Source organism: Seriola lalandi, unplaced genomic scaffold (assembly GCF_002814215.2).
Source record: "Seriola lalandi dorsalis isolate HSWRI2012SDOR001 ecotype SW California unplaced genomic scaffold, Sedor1 jcf7180002054383, whole genome shotgun sequence".
NCBI lineage: Eukaryota > Metazoa > Chordata > Actinopteri > Carangiformes > Carangidae > Seriola > Seriola lalandi.
In genome coordinates, this window is record NW_019524936.1 from 1,030,646 (window position 1) to 1,052,779 (window position 22,134).

The 22,134-nt window shown below is 40.1% G+C and overlaps 1 protein-coding gene across 3 annotated transcripts in view; it reads left to right on the forward strand.

Moving 5' to 3' along the window:
* The first annotated feature begins 2,521 nt into the window (after positions 1–2,521).
* Positions 2,522–22,134, forward strand: part of adkb (adenosine kinase b) — a 102,835-nt gene continuing 83,222 nt past the window's right edge. For 2 of the 3 annotated variants that reach the window (XM_023409177.2, XM_087174790.1), the window contains exons 1-4: positions 2,522–2,670; positions 5,766–5,840; positions 5,949–6,002; positions 19,073–19,151. In XM_023409177.2, coding sequence (XP_023264945.1) covers positions 2,621–2,670; positions 5,766–5,840; positions 5,949–6,002; positions 19,073–19,151 — 258 coding nt within the window. In that variant the 5' untranslated portion in view covers positions 2,522–2,620. Of the gene's footprint in view, positions 2,671–4,897; positions 5,002–5,765; positions 5,841–5,948; positions 6,003–19,072; positions 19,152–22,134 lie in introns of those variants that run through there. The other variant, XM_023409179.2, reaches the window with a different exon arrangement.

Below are 22,134 nucleotides of genomic sequence, written 5' to 3' on the forward strand. Positions count from 1 at the left end.
ATTGTGATGGTGGTTGCGTGGTGCTGAATATTTTAGGTTTTTCAGTCTGTTACATAAATTAAACAGGCGTAACAAGGCTACACTTTCTCTTCAGGCAATGATGGACAATTTCTCGTTTTAATACCATATGGAAGTTTCTCAACAAAGCAGCTCATCATGGTTTAACGAGACAAATTTGTGTTAATGAAATACGTTATTTTTATAATGGGAGAGTTTTGTGATTTATAAGAAAAAAATAGAACAAAGTAATGTGTTATAACAAGAAACGTTTCTTGTAAAAATAGAATAATTGTTATCTCTTAATAACAAGAAAATATCTTTATTGTTATAACGTGAAAAGGATCTTAAATGAGAGAAGTTTCTCGTTATAATGACAAAATATTTAACAAAACTTTTTTTGATATTTTTTGCTCATGGTTGCAACAATACACTGCCGTATGCTTCTTCCTTCTCAATCAACAAACAGATCTCAACAAAATATTTGAGTTTTTGTTATTTTTAATTTCTGAAACAAATTGATTCAATAAAGGATGTACAACTACATTCAGATTTGCTTTCAAACCAAAATCTTTGGCACGGCACACATGATCAGTTTGTTTTTAATTGTCTTTTTCTTACTGAAATGTTATTTGCAAATAATATAGCATTAATTATTCCTTGCAATGTGCTATTTTCTACACAAATTGTTGCTCTCTTTAAACATTTAAAATGGCAATAATCTGGTGTGGGGTATGAATTTATTGTCTGGGACTTTTTCAAACAAAATCTGGATGTGACTAGTTTTTCTGCCACTGTTAATGAGGAGGTTACGGATGAGGATGTAGGATTGTGTCTACTAATGATTTTAAGTGAGTTGTTTGGACGCGTGTCTGTGTGCGTGCACGTGGCCGTATGTGTGCATGTGTGTGAGACATGTTACATCTCAAGGACAAATGGCTTCCCAGGTTACTTGGACATAAAGGACATCAGGAAAGTCTGTAAGGCCGTGATGGAAGACATTCTGCAAGCTAGATCTGGAATTAATCAAAGATCCAACAGTGGAAACTCATTGTTTGGACTTTGAGAGGCCACATCCATCCCTTTTCTAAGCTTGCAAATAAATTCATCATCAATAATGGGAGAGACTATATTCATTTATTAATTTTCAATTAATTATGGCAGTTTATTGAACATCTATACAAATCTATTCATTTATAATAGTGCTATGTACTATTGATACAAATATTTGTATTTAATATCTAATATAATATTTTTCAGATTTTTCATTTTGAAAATTGATGTTTTATGTGCCTATCTTATTTAAAATCTTAATCTGCAAAAGAAATTGTAACTAATAGTAAAAGTACTATATTTTCCTCTAAAGAATGAAATAGCACAAAATGTACAAGCTTCTTAAATATGTACCAAAAATACACTTGAGTAAACTTAGTTACCTTCCACCACTATGTGAACTGTATCAGTGTCACTGATCTACATCCATATCTGCGCTCAGTTATATTTGGAACTAGGGACTGATACGTCATCAGGAAAAGCTTCATATGCAGGTCAACACAGCCCATCACTAGTATTGAAACTTTTCAGCAGCAGGAGTGACAGAGATGTTAAAGAGCAGATCATGATAGATATTAAATCCTCCACAACATGCAATTTTATAGGTTTGGGGGCATGGCTTAATTATTATGATAACATTCAAAGAGTAAAATTAATATAATATGAAGTTAGGTTGGCAAATTTTGACACTTGCTAGTTGTATCATTTGTACAACATATCATGGTCATCACCGGGACATTCCTTAATCTTTAATTTTGAATAAAAGTCCTGTAATCTCAATTCTCATAATGCCATTTGCTTGTGTGATTTCATGCTGTCAAGGTGTCCCTATTTTGGCAGTTTTGTTACATTTATTTAGGAATATGCACCATGTATATTCTGACACAGGGTCCCCTTCTTGATAGGTCATAGTAAAGGAGATGATGATGTGCTTGAGTGGTGAATATTCACCAAATTACTTTGCAATCTTTTGAATTGCTCCAAAGCAATCTACACACAATGACCATGGGGCCCTCTAAGATCTGGTAACTCTAGGGCAGGGTAAATAATAATTTATCCTTGAGGGTGTCTGATGCATAAAGTGAACTAAAATGTGTCTTTACTCCAAAAGGATGGATTAGTAGCCTATAAAACATACATCGTGTTAAAATTCTGTGTTTATATACATTTATAAACTGTGCAACATACCACATTAAATAGGACCATGCTTTGCCTCTTGTTAAAAAATGGGCAAACTGTGAAGTTGAACTTTTATCTATGTGGAACAGGTGAAACAGCACCGCGATAAAATCAGATTTATTATCTCTTTCTCCTCTGTATATGAGTCAAATGGCCATTGCCTCGGCCAGGAGAAGGTTACTAGCTGAGTCTGAACCTTCTCCGGACATAATCATTAATTTTCTTTCTAGGTTGCATACTGTTAACCAGTTCCTCCATCATCATCATCACCATCATCATCATCTGTGTGGAAGGAAGCCGCAGCCTCTCACTACTCTTTCCCCGGCAGTGAGCAGCGGTTTCCCAGCCTCCTCAGCGTCAACACGCCCGTTGCTGGTTTTCAAAAACACATATGTCTGACGAAGAGCCAAACATGTCGACGGGTAGGAAGACAACGTTAAGGTAATAACCCGACAGTGTTGGTTTGTTACGTGCTGGCGTGATGCTCTGTGTAGTTAGCTGCTGTTGCTAGCTGTGAATTCATACAAAGGTCTCCGGTGTTGGTGTCAACTGCTGCAGGAGGTGCAGGACGATAAAGGCGCTAAACAGTGTGAACCTTTGAATCGACTCTAATGTGCAGGTAAAGCTGCTGTTAGCATTTTGACACAGGCTGATGGCTTAAAACGGTGCTAACAACAGCTAGCAGGAGAGGGTGGGTTTATCACATCATCACATGACTGGGAGGCAAGAATTGTCCATTTATCCATCCTATATTAATCATTTAAAAAAAATATATAAATAAGGTAAGATGACAGCTTGTGTGTAAAATGATGTCGCTGGAAAAAGGTTTAGTTTTTGATAGCTAAATAGGTTTGACAGGCGCGAGACAAACTTAGCTAGGAAGTTCAAAAATCACTGCTCTTTGACAAATGTAAATAGGCTGATAATTGGAGGGGTCATGCACGTGAAGGCTTGCCTTTTTACATGTAAATACATGTTCATCGGGGGCTGTGAAATATCATGCAGCTAATGTAAAATGTATTATATGTCTTACAATGTAAACATCAGCCCAGCGTTTAAATATCATGTCAGTTTTCGTGTTGGTATCCCTAATAGAGCAATGACATTTACAGGGCTGGCAGGCAGCTGGAGTCTTGTTGATATTGGAGGAAGAAAAAAAAAAAAAACACACAGTTACATTTTGCATAATGTGAAGTGAACAGTGCGGCGTTCACTTGCCGTGAGGAAAACTTTCTTTTCAACGTAATTGTCAATTTTGTAGCCCTGACACTGAGTTAATGTTTACAGGCTCAGGAAGTTTTTTACAGACTTGAATTGCTCTTGACAAATGTCATTCTCTGCATCTTTACACCCAATTTAACACGGTTGATCCAAAGCGCAGAAAATAAAAACAGAACTAAAGAAAGAAGGGGATGAATAAATTAAATAAAAAAGTTAAAATGGGTCAAAGTTAACTCTTGAAAGTGTCAGTAGAGTGATAGTTATAGTGGTATCACATAAATCATAAAAGTATTGGCTGCAAGCTTTGTGACACTATCATGTCTTTCTGAGACACAATAAGACAGACAAGAATTTTAGCTCAGTTCTCAGGAAGCCAGTGTAGGGAGGCTAGTGAGTGAGAGTATTATGGTCCCACAGCCTTTGACCTTGTGACATACTGTATTCATGGTTTTAATCTTTGTAGCAAGAAAGAAATTGCAAAGATGCTTGTGAATGGGCGACATGTGATTCAATCAACAAATCTATGCAATAAAGTTGATGGTTTGTGCACACCTGGGCAATTCACATATTTTATTGATCTTTTTTTTTTAAAAAGTCAAAATAAAGTAAATACAGTACTTGCAGCAAGGCACATTAAAAATGACCCAATACAGTAATTTTGTCATGCATGAAAGCAAAGACCTGGAAGTCAGAAAACCTTTAGTTAAAACTGCAGATTGCCTAGGCAGCAAGGCAAAGCAAAACACCACCATGGCTGCAAAGAACCTGTAGGAAGATTTAGTCCATCTGGATAAGCCAGAGTCATTTTGGAAACAAGTGCTGTGGATAGATGAAGTTAAAACTTAACTCTTGGGTTTAAACTTGACCTTTTTAAAATTACCCAAAGGTATAACCTAAAAGGACCACGTTCCTCTGTTCTGTCTCTGAAGAGTAAATTCAGAGACAAAATTAACTTTTCATTTAATTATTTCTTATACTCGAAAGAAAAATCTGTTCTCCAAGTATAAACAAACGTGTTTTCACACCCATAATATTGAAAACGTATGGGGATTTAAACTTTGTATTACTTGCAATTAGGATTTTATTGGAATGTGAATAAATGTGAATTTATTGCATATTTCACATATAAAAGAGCAGTAAAATCTAAGTTATTCATGTTTTCCACTGCTGTTACAAGTTGGTATAAGCATGACTTGACAGTATTTTCTAATATGATCAGTTGACAAAATATGTGATTTCAATTTATTATTTTTCTATGTATAACTCAAGCAGTTGAATCATATGCAAATAGGGCATTTGTAGGGCTTCTTTCCCATTGCTCTCAAACGCAGCATAGAAAGCTTTACAATATTTGGAACATGTGTAGCCAATCATAGACCTAGAAGTGACAAAGTCCCGCCCGCTTCCTCCAGCAACCAGTCAGTGTTGTCCAAAGTGCAGCCTCAGTTCCTGTAGTCAAAAGCACGTTGCTTTGACAGAGAGGAGGAAGCCTTTGGTCATTTAATCATCAGGTTAGGCTGCTCGATTTTCTGACATCATGCCAACTGCAAGGTAAGAGCCAGATGTTGGCCACTGTTTCCACAGGGAACAATTCTGCTTTTAAGGTTGTCTTTTTCATTATGTACAATTCTGCCAGTCTTTCAGTGCGTTGATGGGAAACACTGATGCCAGGCTTTTAGGGATGTATTAAATTGGGATGGCTCCAGTGACTCTGCATCTTCCTTGACATCTTTTCCATTATAGATGATGTAGAAGGTTATTACTCATAGAGATCTGAACAAGAAAGTCACTGTGTGTATGTCCTGTGTTTTCTGAAAGTTGGGTAACCTGTCATGAAGACTGTTGTCAGGAGTAGACTTTGACCACTATCATATCTTGCATATCTTTTCTGCTTGAATTGTTCATGGGTTTTTTTTCCTTCTTTTAAACATTATTCTAAAGCATCTGAATGACACAAAGGCAGCACATGCCTGTATATAAGATGTTCAGGAAATGGTAATCCAATGTGCTGAAGTGACTGCTTTTTCTTATTATTTCTAATCACTGCCATCAGTCATAACTATGCATTCATGAGTTTTGTCAGGAACTCATGTACATGTTTGTCATTAGTGTTTTTGTTGCTTTACTTTCTCATGTGTTGTACACATATTTTGGTAAAAGAGCCGTCGGTGAAACATGGGATCATCTCTCATCAAAGTCTCAGTGATTTAATCCAGCAAATCATAAACAGATGATTGTTTGTATCACAGCAGATCAATTGTTTCGTCTGGTGAGTGGGAGTCTGAATGATACAATATGTTTCTTTCTCCCCACAGTGAAAACACGCTTTTTGGGATGGGAAATCCTTTGCTCGACATTTCAGCTGTTGTGGACAAAGACTTCCTTGACAAGTAAGTCTAAGCAGGTCATTTATTCCTGCTGAGATCTTCGTATTTCTGTGTCTTATCTGACCAAACCACAGTCATGGTTTTCATTTTTTTTTAATTCTTCCTTAAAAGGTTTGGACTGAAGCCTAACGACCAGATCCTCGCTGAAGACAAACACAAAGCCTTGTGAGTCAGATCTCCACTGGAACACCACATGCTTCAGTAGTGTAACGCGAAGTGTTAAATTTACGTGGAACCAAATATGGGCTACACTGGTCATTTATACCCACTACTACCATCTTGACACAGTAAGCTGTGCTTAAAATAGCCAAGTCATAAATCAGACCTCTGTAACTGGGACCCCCAGAACTTGACAAGCCCACGTATTTCCTTTTAATGAATTTGTGCCAAACTACACCAAGATATCTCTGGATTTGCTACTGCTTTAGCAGACCCACAAAGATATTTTAACTGCATGCTACACTAGGTATTTAAATAACAATTATTAATTTACTCTAGGCTCAGGTTTTGCTAAGCATGCAGGTTCCTTTTCCAGACTCTCCCTCCCTCCCTCCCTCCCTCCCCCCTTCATATTTCAAGCAGATGCCAAACAGTAATACTATAGCCTTCCTCGAAAACATGGTTGTGTGTAGCTGAACGTAGCACCTCACTCTTCTTAAAATACACCTGAAGGTAAACAAAGACTGTAACCAACTAAAAGACTAACTAACACTGAAACAGGTCCAAGCCTTGATGACTGACTGACCTCACAACATCCTACTTCCTTTGTCTGATAGAGCGCAGATGGTGTCCTCTCAGGGAATTTGTCTGTGTTAATCTTAGCCCAAACATAAAAAGTACACCATCTGTAAGTAAGCTGAGGGTGAGAGGGAGGCTTTTTTGAGTTTTCTTTTGAAGTTTCATATTCAAAAGTAAATCGCATCTTCTAAATTTGGGGTATAATATGTAAATGTTCGTTATATGCTTGTCTATTCTAAATGAGAGTGAGAATGTTTGAAAATCATGATATACTTTGATGGTGAAAAAAAAAAAAACAACTTTCTGGAGCTTGAAACTGCCATAGTTCCTGTACAAAGCAACACGTTGTTTTAACAGTAGCTAGTCTGAGCAGTTTAGAAATCCATGAATTTTATTTGGTACATCCCACACCAGACTGAAACTCTTTTTGAGATATCCACCCTATTATCTAGGGAGACGCTTTTTCAACCAGCTGAGTGCAGTAGTTCATAATGAAATAGAAAAATATGCAAATGTATACTGTACGCCAAAAGCGTTTCCGAAAAAATCCTGGGTTCAGCTTTTCACCAAAAACAAATAGTTTCTTGGTGTATGGCCCAAAGTTACACCAGATATCAATGAAATGTGAAGGGATCCTACTGAGGAGTCTGGCAGTTAAGTTATTTTCATGACATAACTGTCTCTGTGCTGACTCACTCATGACTCATTCAATTTGCTCATGATGGACCTTAATAGATACTACATGCATTATTCAGTGGTGGATCCGTTGAGCACAAATGCTTTTACTGGGATTCATTGTTCCACACTCACACATTTACACCTCAAAGCTGCCCAGTACAACCAGTCATATCTGTTGGATGTATGATAACCACACTCGTATCTGATGGTCTCTGTGGGGGTTGGAGGTCACTTATTCAGTGGTGTTGAGGGAGGAGCAAGTGCTGCTTTTTAGTTCTTCTAAACCAAAGTTCATCCTGCCGGTCTACAGATTGAGACCATGACCCTCTGGCAACGTAATGCAACTTTGAGTCAGCGGCAGCGGCCCAGTCCCCAGTCACTGCATCAAGTGGGATTTACAATGGCATAACACCAGCATTGTTTTCTTTGTATGAAATTATTTCTTAAGCTACTGTAAAAAAATAGTCATAACAGTAACAGATAGATAGATAGATAGATAGATAGATAGATAGATAGATAGATAGATAGATAGAGACAAGTGTTCTTGTTCATAGCTATTGTAACTAATATTTAATTATTGATTGAACTGTGAAATAAAATGTGTTATAGCTTTTAAATTCATTACATAACTTTGAAAGTCTTCAGATTTTCTTGAGAATACGCTCACTTAAAAGAAAAAATCTGACACACTATCCGATGGTTTTCTGTCACTGCTCGTAGTTTGATGCAGATCAGGATGCAGGTTCAGATTAATCATTTTCTCTTATTGAAATGACTGTGTTAGAGAATTAAGCAGCCTCAGTGAAGGTTTGTGCTCTGATAAATGATTTTAGGAGAGTGCACGTCCATTGAACTATTTCCGGCCTGAGAAGGAATGAATTCAGTTGTGGTGCCTCGTGTATCGATTCTAAGGAAATCACAGTGCAGTAATTGTAAAATCGCAAAACGCACTCGAGTGATGCATAGAGACAGATCAGTGCATCAGATCGTCTGTACCTTACAATAGGCTACCTTGTCAGGTCTTGTTACTTGACAAAGAGACACATGTGACCTTGGGCGGCAGCAGCGGCACAAAGCAGCATCATCAGCAGTGTTGTTCTCCTCCAGCACAAAGGCAGCGGTGTTATCTTTAGCCCCGCAGACACCGTTCCCTCCACATTCTGCACAAGGTCAGGGCAGGATTAACATGCGGCTTTGGTGGTTAATTCCCAGCACAATGCATTTCAATGCATGTCCCCTCCAATACCACACACACACACAGCAGCATACTCACCATCATGTCTATCAATTTACATCTAAATGTACATGTGGTTTTTTACATTTTTTTTATCTCATTATCTGTTGATATTATTATTATTGCAGTACAGTATGAAGATCTGTAGCTTTTTGATGCTGAGATACGAGCCGCAGAGTTCTTAATGATGTGTGGTCAGTGACACCCCAAAAATTTTTTATGTGTAAAGTGAAAAGAGGTCATCCACAAGGTCACTTGGCCATGGATGAAGAAGAACTTGGCCGAAGTGCTGTGACAAATAACATCATCACTAGAAAGGCCACAGTAGACTTACAAGGCTAGTCAGCTAACACTATTGTTGTGCTTCTGAATCTACAGTGTGTGTAACATGATTCATTTCTTTCCCCCATCACCCTGGTGGGAGAGAGATCATTGGATGCAGTGCACTGTGGCCATGCCTTAATTCAATTATCTAGTCACAGCAGAGCCCATATAATCCTGTTGTGGCTGAGAAATTGCCTGTTGTACAGTAGAAACCATCAACATCTCTGTTAGTACTGGCTGGGGACTTAATGTTTTTTTTTTTTCTTCAATAAGTCTCAGCTGCGACTTTTGATGCCTTTTCACTCGGCTTTAAACTAGAGCTGAAAGTGTTGATAAATCGAACACAAAATGACGTCGGTGATGTGAGTTTAGCAGTTTTGATGAATGTTGAATGAATGAATTGTTTGTCATTTATTAAACAAAAGTGCCAAACATCCGCTGGTCACATGATTCTCAAAGATGAGGATTTGCTTTTGCCGCTTTCTCATATCATTATAAATTGATTAATGAAGCCATTAATTGATCATCAAAAAATAATTAATAATAATAGTAACAATTACAATCGCTGGTTTTCTCACTAAATGATGATGGTAAATTGTATATCTTTGAGTTTTGTACCGTGGGTCAAACAAAACAAGAAATTTAAAGACATCAACTGGGATTCTGTGAAATTGTGACAGATGTTTTTCAGCATTTCTTTACATTTTTAACTGAGTAAATAAACATGAGATTAATAGATATTTAAAACAATACAACAAATTTTTTGCTTTATTGATTAGGAAATTGAAGTAATAATCAAGAGATACAGCCATAGAGCTCCACTGTTGTTCAAAAACTAGTTAAAACATAACTGAGCCACTGCTTTGCACTGGGGGACATATTCCTTCATTATGATAGCTACACATGGGTATTGTAGTTTATTTTGGATCAATCCCACATACACATCCTGCTCCTGTGAGTAAAAAAGGCAGTGCTCAGCTGTTTAAGGACGTTTCTGAGCCTTTTTAAAAAAGTGAATCAATACTGTAGATTTACATTAGGGTATGCCTCAGCCAGGGTATGGAAATCAGTGCAGAGAGACTAACACAAGGTGTATCTTGTTTTTTTTTTTCATGGGGTTTGTTGACAATCAGACAGTTCTTCAGCCTTATCCTTTTGATGAAAACTAAGGCAGGATCTGCTCTGCTGAATAAACATAAACTTCCTGGGTGTCCTGGTTGCCTAGTGGTTCAGGCACATACCATATAACCGCAATGTCCCTGGTTCGTTTCCGGCCTCATATGTTTGTTGCATTTCATAACATTCTCTCTCTCTCTCTCTTTCCCTCTCTCCCTCCCCATGTATCAAGTATCCAATATAGGCTAAAAAGCTACGTCCATCCGAATTCAGTTCATAAATCATGCAGTTTAATCTCACGCACTGCTAGAATCACATACCCATGACCTCATCACTCTTTTGTCCATATAAGGCTGCTGCTCCTCAATACTTGTATATTAGGCTATACAAAGTCTCCAGTGTAGAGGTTGGTGAGTCATGTTGCATTAAAACACCCAGGTGTTGTACTGTAAGTGCTTTTATTTTGAATTTTATTATTATAACTATTACATTTTGTTAAGTTGGTGAGCTGCAGTTGAAAGCGTTGTTTTCACAGGATCTTGGTTTCTTTCAGAGGAGGCCACAAATGTATCGAAATTAGTGTATGAGAGTGAACCAATTAACCAAAGCACTGTCTGTAACTTCCTTTTTGCTTGCTTAGACATGTAGTGTTGTAATATTGTCACTTTTTGTAGTCACTGCTGCCATCATGTGGCTTGAAATACTGAAGTTGAATAAGTCTGGATTGTGCAAGCTGGGGGGATTTGTAATGACTGATGATTTTTTAAGATTCAGGAGTACATATTGTCTTATTCCACATGATCACACAAATAAGGCCTTTAAAACATTTACGTTGCACTTGGTTGATATTTTATTTGGACCTTTTCGCTTTTCTCAGGAGTGAATTTCTCTGGTAAGTTTTGAGTAGCAGTAAAGGGAGTGTGTACCTTTCAGGGCCACCAGGGGGCAACAGTAGCCTGCTGTTTGTCTCTGAAGGAGTCTCCATAGGAAACAACATGTCAACATAATGAAAACACGCCTCTTTCTGCAGGAGATTATAATGTGGGCAAATAGACATTTTATTTCAGGATAACTAGGCATTACAGGTTTTTTTTAGAATGCGCAACATTTCATAATATCCCATCCACACAAACCCTCTTGGGTTTGCTAACCATATCATATTAGAGCAAATGATTATTAGTGTCAAATGAGTGAGTCATTGTTATTGTAAGTGTATTGTCACCTCTGAGGAGAGAAAAAAAAACATCAGCTGGCTCCTGAATATTACTCTCGTTCAAACATTTGTTTTATGACTCCCTCTGTCCAATGATAATTAATTGTTTACTTTCTCATCTCTGGATGATGGCGTGACTCTTTTCAGAGGTTGTTTGCTCACAGCAATTAAGTTCATCAGTGCTCATCCTCCTCCTCCTCCCTCTCCCTCTCTCTACCCCCCCATCCCTCCCTCCTTTTCTCTCTTTCTCTGTGCTAAATGCAGATTAGCAGCGTCACAATCGCATCCAGAATGAGAGTAAACTCCTCATTATGCCGTGTGACCCTCTGCTGCATGAATAATTCAGGGCTGCAGCGTTAGTGGCTGGCTGTTATTAGCATTCCGGATGGCGAAGGAGAGAGAGAAAGAGGGAGAGAGAGAGAGGAGAGAGAGGGTGGGAGGCTCATATCACTGACAGGGCTGACTCAGGGGGATCAGCACTGGATTGAGACACACATCACACACACATCATCACACGACACAGGAGATCAGTGGAGGTGCCTCTCCACTCACACACCCTGCTGTCTGTGTACATCTTACACACCCCTGCTGCTGCCGTGCAGCTCAATCTGCTTACTGGGAGGAAAACAACAAAGGCCTCTCTCACTGAGTACATGCTAAACACTCTGGCTCCTGGGTGTGTGTGTGATAGATTCTGCTCTGTAAACACACTTGACTCTGCCCTTCTTTTTTTTATTTATTTTTATTATTTCTATGTTTTTAATATATAACGAAGTGAATCGTGAATGCTAGAAACCCCCAGCAGAGCTATCCTGGTGTGTCAGGAGGAGAAACACTCCTCCCTGTGTGTGTGTATGTGTGTGTGTGTGTGTGTGTGTGTGTGTGTGTGTGTGTGTGTGTGTGTGTGTGTGTGTTTGTGCCCATGCAAGCATGTGTGCAGAAGCTGCATGTGCTTGCCATGGTGCCACTTCACTGGATGCACTCATGCTTGACTGAGTGTGTAGACACATTACTACCCCCCCCCTTTTTTCTTTTTTTTTTTTTTTTACTTCCCAGCTCCCTTGTCTGTTGCTGAGGCTGAGAGCTGTACTACAGTACTTAAACTCACCTCCGCCGGCCCGCTGGGGGTCAGAACAACCGGCTCCCACAGCCGTTGAGGGCAAAGGTTACGGGCCTGCATCCATCAGCCGACCTCTGAGCCAAAGAGAGAGAGCAGAGATTAATGGCACTCAACTGGTAATTGAGACATCAGAAACATGTTCAGCCGCCAACCGCGCTGCTGTTGATGTTTTATTGATACGCATGAATCCAACCATCTGGGGCGCTTGCATAAATCTGACATGCTCACCAGAGCTGTACTCAACTGTAAGAAATGTGGATCTAGACCTTTTGAATTATAAAACAAGAAAACTTTTCAAATCATTCAAAGGAAAAAAAAAAAAAATCTTGCTCTGCAGTTTTTTTGTTTGGTTTTTTTTTTTGATGAAATAGGTGAACGTGCTGTGATGCAGGGTGATTGCTCTGCATTTAAAGCATACATGCTGCATCATGAGAGATGGCTGATGCAATCATAATTAAGGCTCGGCCTCGCTGGAGCTGCAAATGCCTCTCTCTTGTTGAAGGCGGCTGCCAGCAGGTGGTGCCAGAAGGAAACATCACAAGTCAAAGGGAGTGGAACAAACATAATCCACATCTCTGTGCATGTGGGCGTCCCCCCCCCCCTTCCAACTCCCCCTTTTAAAGAGCATTTTATAATTAAAATGTGGGTGTCTCAGCCAGTACATACAGCATGTTCAGTTCAGAAAAGCATGCTCAGGGCTATTTTTAGTCGTTGTCCTTGTTCCCCAGCAGCCACACAGGAAAAGCCACTGATGGCATCAGCCCTTATACATGTAGGCTAGTTAGTACACTGTCTGTGCTGATCATTTCTCTACAACTAGCTTGTGCGGGGGTAGAGATGGGAGGCCTCGCTGGTGAGCAGCAACACTCCCCGTGTGTTTAAAGTTCACACTGGGCCATATGGTCCCCGCAGTAGGGGGTGTTGGTGGAATTATTCACACGGAGCGCTCTGAATCACCAAGATCCTGGTATCAACCTCCAAGATAAGGGGAATGTCTCAAAGGCTTTGTGCTCCGGCTTCAAATCTCAATCCTCAAGAGAACACCAGAAGCCCCATCCTTGCTTACACACTCCCTCTTCCCACTCTCTCCCCTCAATGTGTCCCTCTCTCTCTCTTTCATATCCTCACACACACACACACACACACACACACACACACACACACACACACACACACGCACACACATGCACACACACATACACACTGTCACACTCCCTCTCTCACATGCACACAGTACAGTGTGACAAACAACGCCACCCTCTGCAGCGCGAAGCCAAAAACCTGTGACATTTTAGAGGAAATAATATGAACTCATCCTCCATGACCAGATTTTGCCCCTGCCGCCTAATCCTTGAGTGCAGCCTAATTAAGTACAAACAGCAGTCCACGGTTAATGCCAACAAATGGGCTGCTGCTGCTGCTGGATCAGCCGATTATTAAAGGGATGCACATTTGTTGTTTCTGCATTCTAATGCAATTACTCACCCATTATGACCATGTAATTGTGCAGTCATTAATTGTGCATCCAGTCTATAATGTAAAAAGGCTCACCCTAAAGAGTTGTGGCGGGTTTTTTCGGGGGGGGGGTCTGCGCCCAGGGACTTGAGGCAGGTTTCTTTCAGCTGAATAGGGATTTACCCAAATGGATTGAGATACCTGAACGATGGCATTATCGTAATGCTTTTGTGCAAATCAACATTCATCCCTTACTGTAGTCTATTAGAAGATGTCAGAGGATGGGAACAAGGCCTCGCTCGCTGTTTGAATCATGACTCATTTGTGTTCAGTACTTTTATGCGCCTCATTCTTTGCCATCTATTCCCATCCTGCCCTAATGTTCCACTGATAAGAATGTCCTATTCATTCTGTGTTCCTCACCGGTTGCTACAGAGAGAGAGAGAGAGAGAGAGAGAGACTCTACAGGCATTGAATGAAAAGCACATCTATTTCTGAGGGGGAGCGCGAGCACGGTAGAAGATAATTATTGATTTGAAATAAGAAAAGATAAGACTCAACCTTGAGCAGCCCAGCGATAGCGTGCAGAACAGAATAATTAATGGGCCTGTCTTGTGTCGGGACAAGCTTTCACACTGAGACGAGCGTATTGATTTTAAACAGATAAACTGCGTAACCCTTTGTGAAGGGTTTGACAAACAATTTAATTGGGGGGAAAAACAACAATATTCCTCACCCTTTCCATCTCTCTTTCATCACGTCCCCGAGCTGTTTTTCCTCTGCCTGACCTATGGAAACAATTACTGTGCATCAGGACTTGTACTGCCTCCAGACTACCAAGGAAGGCTGGTGTAGGATGCACACACTGATTGGGGAATCTAATCAGCGGTGGAACCTGTCTCCACTCCAGATGCCTGTGTTGAAACTGGGATTACCGAAGCCTTTTAGCTGTATTGCCCCCTCTCTGCTTCTGTCAGAGAGAGAGAAAGATGGATCTGCCTGTTTAAATGTACCTGCCTGCTAGAGCTGAAGCGGAGATAATTTACTGTTCCCGTACAACCCTCCTCCTTCCTAATCCCCAAGGAGAGAAGCAAAGAAGCCCCAGTCCTCTCACTTCTTCCCTTACCCTCCCCTGATTAGTGATAGGGGCCGTTTGATCATGTTTCCCTGCCTGTCCTTGTGATTTGTAAGCTGTTTAAACGTGAACGAGGCAATTAAATAAGGACGAATGGCGCGTAGGAGAGTGGGTGCCGTGGTGATCATTAGCGATGAATTACCCTGGTGTGCACTCAAACACTTGGGAGGACTTTCGGGCGGACCACTCCTGAGGATCCAGATCCAATCTAGCCATTGATTAACAGAGACTTGTTCTTCCTGTGAAATCACTCGACGGGGATTTTAGGGCACTCATCCGGTCTTATCGAGATAGGCTAACATCAAAGGCAAATGAAGAGGGATTGGGTAAATGGGCTCGCCTTGCCCTCCATGTAAGAGACTTAGAGAAGCAAATCTTGAATTATTGCCTCATGTAAATAATCTACTTGGCTTGTTTTTTGGGGAGGTGAGAGAGGAACTCATGAGTCACTCGGGGCAGAGAACTCTCGTAGTACTTTGGAAGCTCTCATGTTTCTCTTGATGGGAATCAACGGTGGGGGCTCCATCTCCAGGAATGTAAACAACACTTTGTTCCTGACTTGTGTGATCTGCCCTAACAATTTGAATGTGTTAAGCCGGGGAGATATAGAGGTATTAGTTTTTGAGGAGGACTCTCATATCCTCTGAATACAAATATTGCATTCAGTAGCCTAATTCCCCTAATTTGAATATGATTTGATTTAAGCTGAATAAATAAGGGCCTCCATTAGTCTCAAATTGGAAGGTATGAAATTGAAAAATAACACAGTGCCTTTAGTTAAGAGTGGTATTTAACCAGAGTGTCAGGGGCAGTCTCTTGTAAAACACATGTTATATAACGCAGACTGTCCATACATTAGCGGAATGCATGGCATAGTTGGAATTGCTCTTCCACTGAACAACACCAGCGGGTTTTAAAAGCAGAGGTTACTGGCTGAGGACATTTTGTTCAAAACAATTTCTTTTTCTCTGCTCCCTCCCATCACTGAGTGAGCTTAGACTGCAGTAGATGGAAAGGGATTTTCTCTCCCTAAATGGCCAAGGGGGCCGTTTACGGTGTCACTACTATGGGATCACATGATGTTTGAGGGTGTAAAGGTCTCAAGGCAGCTGCTCCTTTTCGGATGGGATTTTCGAGGCGTCCAGGAGCAGGGCCCCATGCTGTCTGCAATGAAAGGTGGAGCAAATACTTCTAGGGAAGAAAAAAAAAAAAAAAGCTGAAATCCTCAGTAGCTGTGTGTCTATTAGAAATGGGTTCTGGAGTCCCTCGGCTGCCTTCATGTTATAAACACCCACAGTGCTCAAATTCTTCCTTTGTCAAGGAGTCATAACAGGTGTCTCAGGAAGGAGTTTTTTCCCGGTTAGCATATTTTCCACTTGCATGGAAAGTTTTTTTTCTTTATTAGGAACATTCTGCCCTGGGTAGACCCCTTGCCTTGAGACATGATATGCAGACTTTCTTTGAAGCAGTAAAGGTTACTTTCACACTCGCTCAAAATTCGGCCATGCCTAGTTAAACCAGGTTGTGCTCAAGTATTAAACACCTCTGGCTGACATGTTGGTAAGCCATGATGCACTTTGCATACAGATTACTCTCGTCTGCAGCGAGTGTACATACAGCAGCGTTCTGTCTTAAAACTCAAGTATTCTAACCCTAAACATGCAACCTTTGACCTCCCCTGAAAATGTTTTTGTAATCCTAAAAAGGGAGTGCATTGGCACTGTGCAGCAGAGCCTTTACATAACCAGCGCCCCATGGGATTACACTCAAGCATTTTCTCAACAAACCCTCTTACTCAGTTAATTTAAGGGTGGAATTACACATAACGCCAGTAGGAATGGTATGGTGCACCTTGAACTATTTACCATGTCATTGGATTTTTTTTCCCCCCCAGATGTAAACACACTCGCAAATGGACAGTCTTCAATTTAGAGCTGAGGAAAAAAAAAAGCCAAGGACCTCCTAATGTGTCGAATCATCTTGACTGCAGTTAGGTCAATTTCCTTAGCAGAGTGGACACGTTTATATAGCCAGCCCCCTGGGAGGCTGTTTGTGTGAACGACGTGGCGAATACACATTATTCATGTTCGCAGCTCCCCAGATAAAGACTCTATCTCACTGCATAGCCCAGCTTTGCATCATGTTACGCATATGCATTGAAGCTATTGATGTTTGAAATGGCAGTATGATGGGAAAATACAAAAATGATACAACTGCCTTCAGTATTTCACTGTGGACCCAAGAGTGTTCCTGTGGTTTCTGTTTGAAAACTCAGCAATTGTTTACTCCCCATTCCCCAGTGTCATGTCTGTTTTCTTGACTCACTGTGTTTAGTCTGTTACAGTCATTTCTAAACTTTGCTGTATGGTTGAGACATGAAACATTTAATAAAATATGGCCTTTCCCTAAACAAGTTATCTGGCTATGAGAAATATGAGTAAATTGTAAAAACTATTTCTCTAATTGCCCTGAAAACATCACTTATGAAATACAAAATAGTGGCCTATCTCTACAGAGTGAAAGATGAATAGTTTCTTTTATTTCACACATCCCTTTGAGGAAGCAGTTCAGGTTCCTCAGAAATGACTTTCACTGCTCATCTTGCTTTAATATTGGATGGCTAACTACAACCATGTGTGGACAATGTTACTCTTTTGCTTTTATCAAGCTGACATTTAGACCCTAACTGCCTCTTTTCAACTCCTGCAACATTTGTGGTCAAGTATCCTATTTAACAAAATCCAGCATTTGCTTGCTGCTTTTATTGCTGCCTGTTTTCCTTCTCAAGCAGTTTATATAAACAACTTTTGCCTGGAATGTCACACTTGAAGGATAGTAAAAAAAAAAAAGAAGTATGTTGCTTTCAAGTTTATTATATTGCAGAGTTGGCACACTGCTGTCTTCTTTACAGGACAACCAGGGAGTCTCCAGGTTAAATAAAAATATTCTTACTAGTTTGACTAATTTGAGAAGGTAGAAATAACATTTTGATAAGAAAAAACACATCCACATAGAGTAAGCTGTATCTCAACATTGTATCTTGTGATTGGGAGTGCAGGAAATTACATAGCAAGTGAGCAGAGAAGTCTAAACAGTTAATTAAAACTAGTGCATAAATGGTTGAAATAGTTAAATTGTATGAAAGCATTGTTGTTTTTTTTATAGGCTAATGAATAATTATCTACCAGGGCTGTGGGGGTAAACTAAACTAAAAAAAAAAAAAGTCTGTAATGTAAGTCCATTACTGACTGTTTTTTGCTCTATTTTGGTCTTCACCAACTCCTGAGAGAAATATCTGCCTCTTAAGCTGGTGTTTAGCATGCTCCGCTACGTTCACTAAGCTAACAGGTTGCTAGCTGTTCTGTGCTATGAAAATAGTTGGGAATGAGGTTGATTAGAGCAGCAAGACTGAACTTAAAAAAGTAGATTATGGACCTTAAAACCAAACTACAAGCTAAAAGAGACTAATAAGCTCTGCAGAGCTAAGAACTGCACAGTCTTGTGATAGCTGTGGGCAACCTCTTTCAAACAGCACTTGAACCACTGAAAATATGTTAACACGCAAAGATTCTGTTGTTTTACTAACATAATATTAGCATGTTGGGATGCGAAAGTTTATTATTTAAGTCTGGCATGCTAGACTGGCATGCTAACTACATAACATAAGATGCTATGTTGGCATACTAAGATGTGTGTTTTGCCTGTCAGCAGGTTGTGATTCTAACATTAGTATTTTAGCATGCTATGTTAGCTAGTTATTGTATGTTGTGTTTAGAGGAAATTATGACATGTCAACAGTGATAAAAAGGTCAATGAATCACCAAAGTCACTATAGGACCCATTCTATGTAGACCATAAATGTCTGTACCAAATTTCGATCCATCCACTTATTGTTGAGGTCTATCACACCCTCTTTTGTCTGCTCTACATCTATACCTGTGCAACCTCTTGTAATATATATATATATATATATATATATATATATATATATATATATATGTCTATAATATAGATATTTCGATTGTTTCTGGTGCTTATGAAATACAATTCCTCCTACACATGTTGTATTGTGACAGGTGTTAAGAAACCTGTTGTTTGCTCATGTTACAGCTGGTTGTATTTAGTGTTTACACAAAGCCTTTATCAGTCTGGTCAAATTCTCTCTTTGGTTTATCTGGAACGTTATCTTTTGTTACAACTCTTGCCCTTGTCTTTATTTCAGGTTTGAAGAAATTGTCAAGAGGAACAAAGTTGAATACCATGCAGGTGGCTCAACCCAGAACTCAGTGAAAATTGCTCAGGTTAGTCTTCTCTGGCCCTCTGCAGTATGCCTGAATGTGTTTTGAATATACAGTGGTATGCTTGTAACCTTAGATTTGTCAGCCTGGCAGCCCTGGGAATACAGAGCATAGCTGCACAGCAAGTTGACACATTACAGTTTTAGGTGTTGTGAATTCATCAGACCTGCCACGGAGAGAGAAAGGCGGGAAGGATTCATAATATTTGCAGTGTTATCTAGTTGGCCTAATTTCCTGAGACATATCAAACATCAATTAGAGAGAATTACAAGTAGATGCAATTAACATGTCACAACAAATTATATCAAACAAATGCTGATCTTCTCCCTCGCTATTAGACAGATTTGAGCATCCAAAAGAAATTGGTGATTGTCCAAATCTAAAATGGCAATCTGAATTTGAGAAGATTATTCACTAGATCCGTTTTTTCTTTTTTTTTTTTTTTTTTTAAGTGACTGCAGTAAGTCTGTGAATTTGACATGCAGTGATTAGCTGCTGATAAGGCTTTGGTCTGCTCACAATAAACAAAGAAAAGGCATCCAGCTGAAAAATAATTCTCTTCCAAGGAGAAATGAGTGCAGAAGCTAATTGAGAGGCTGATGTTTGTGAAAGCGCCTACTCCTTCTTGTGTGTGGGTTTTTGTTTGTACATGTCAGTGGAGTGTGTAGAGTTCGTATTTGTACACATGTGCTTGTGTTTGTGCGTGTATGCGTGTGTGTATTTAGCACAAGATTGATACAGAGAGAGAGGAAAAAGAAAGCAGGCAGGCCCTCAGGCTGCCACCATCTCCATGCTTTGGAGACAGTAAACATCCTTTAAAAAGAGACGCGGAGCTGTGCACCTCCATACAAACACTCTTTAATTATCAAGATCAGAGGCGTTTGCATAAACTTCAGTCACTCACAGACATTAACTGCCAACTGGATTTTTTTCTTCTTTTTAAATCATCTGTGCTTGTTACAGTCAGATTTTTAAAAAACCAGCGGCCTCAATTTTCAAGTTGGGTCATTACATTTTAAAATTTTCAACAGATTATTTCCCCCTGTCTTGTCATTACGCAAGCTAACACCATGGGTTTAGCTTTGTCTGCCTCAGTTAAGACATAGACCTTGACAAGGATATTTCATGTTTTATTTAAGAAGACATTGAAGGAACTGCCCCAAGGTGCGTATCAACTCCCTTGTGAAATCAGATGGAGAAGGAGATTTTTATTGCTGGCCCTTCCTGGAAAAAGAGCCGTCATGGCCTCTGTGCCCCGTGAGAAGCATTCAGTCAACTAAATTGGTCTTATAATGGCATGGCAGACCCCAGTCAAATGTTATTCTACTCTGTTTATTTGGGTATTTACCCCCTTCAGAGGGGAGATGTCGAGCTGATTCTGAAATGCTCAAGATAACAAGAGTGTTTTCGTCCCACACCCAGAAGTCTCAGAAACAGTTTCTGTCAATATATACCTTGAAGCGCTGACTTTTCCACATTTCACTTTCAGGTGATGGTGTTCTTTTATGAAAAATGTATAATGCATAACCGGCTCCCAGATTATCACATTGTAGCACCTGCAATATGTGAAACTTCAAACCCTGCTGTATTGTGGAAGCTGAACCTTCAAACACGAATGATATGCACTGCAGCACTGAATCCACATCAAAGGGCCCAGTGACTAAATGAGATGCTCGATCCAGGGCAGGTTTGCTCAGGAGCACCATCGCCGCTGGAGGAGAGAGAAGTGTTCAGAGGCTTTGCACAGGAATCGCTGCACACGCTGGGAAAACCCAGGGTGTGGGAGGATCAATGCCTTCGCCAGTAGAACTCGTACTTTCCTCCAAAACCCAGCCGCTTCATCGGAGGCTGTAATAGGTTAAATACTGCCGCTTCATCCCAGTTAAGATTTCTGCGCTATCAAGGAAAACCTAAACCTTGGCTTTAAGAAGATACAGAATCGATGGTAATTGGATTTAGTCAAATGAGAATTGACCAAGCTGAAGCTTAGATGGATAAGTATTGTTTTCCTCTAACCGCTGTCTCTGCCCTGCTCTTTGATCGAAATCATCCGTAGCAGTGTTTGCTAGCCGTTCATTGGTTGCACTGCTATCTTTAGCGCTGGGACATTACTTTTTTCTTCTTTCTTTTTCATTTTCCATGCGTTATAGCTCCTGTCACTACTTATACATATTCAAAGCACACATCATGACAAACTAGAAGTCCCAAGGTAGATGTATCAACACATTTGTACTTCCTTAGCTGTGCATCACTACTCCTCTATAAGCTTTAGATCTTGTTTGGATCAAGTCAGTGAAGTTGCAAGCTTGTATGCAGAGCTCTCTGGCTCTGATTCTAAAGGAATAAAAAGTGCAATGATAGAAGTAGGTTAGAGGTTGTTGTTTTTGCCCAGGCTCTAACAAACACCATGCCCTGAAGGGGCATCCGACATAAAGGCTCACCTAGTGGATGTTGCGGGGCTGTAAGGTAACAAAAACCAGCCCAGCGTTGCTTGCTCACATACAGCCTCACACATCAAAGGGTTTCTGCTCAGATAGGGTGCAGCGGGAAACCACAATCATATTTTTTTCAGTCATTTACAAAGTTGAAGGGGGGAGGAAAAAAAACAAAAAAAAACTGTGGCCTCTCTGAGCATGTGATCCGGTATTTGGTACCACTGAGCACGCATGGTGTTTATCACAGGTGACAGAGTCGGTGGGGGGAGTCAGTTGACTGGAGGGCTGTATCAAGAAGCACAGTCAATTCATTTAGACAGAACATCAAAGTCCTCCAACAGCTCCTTGGGGCCCTGAGATTGAAGTCTGAGCAGAGACAGGTTCATAGGGAGTTATTGCTGCTGCCAAGGAAGTAGATCCTACTCTGAGTGCCTCGTGTAAACCGTGCATTCTCATTATGATCCTCACAAATCAACACCATTGACATATTTTATTTCTTTGCACTGTAAGCAGGCTTTGTACCCATTCACCAAAGGGAAAAATTGCTTTGT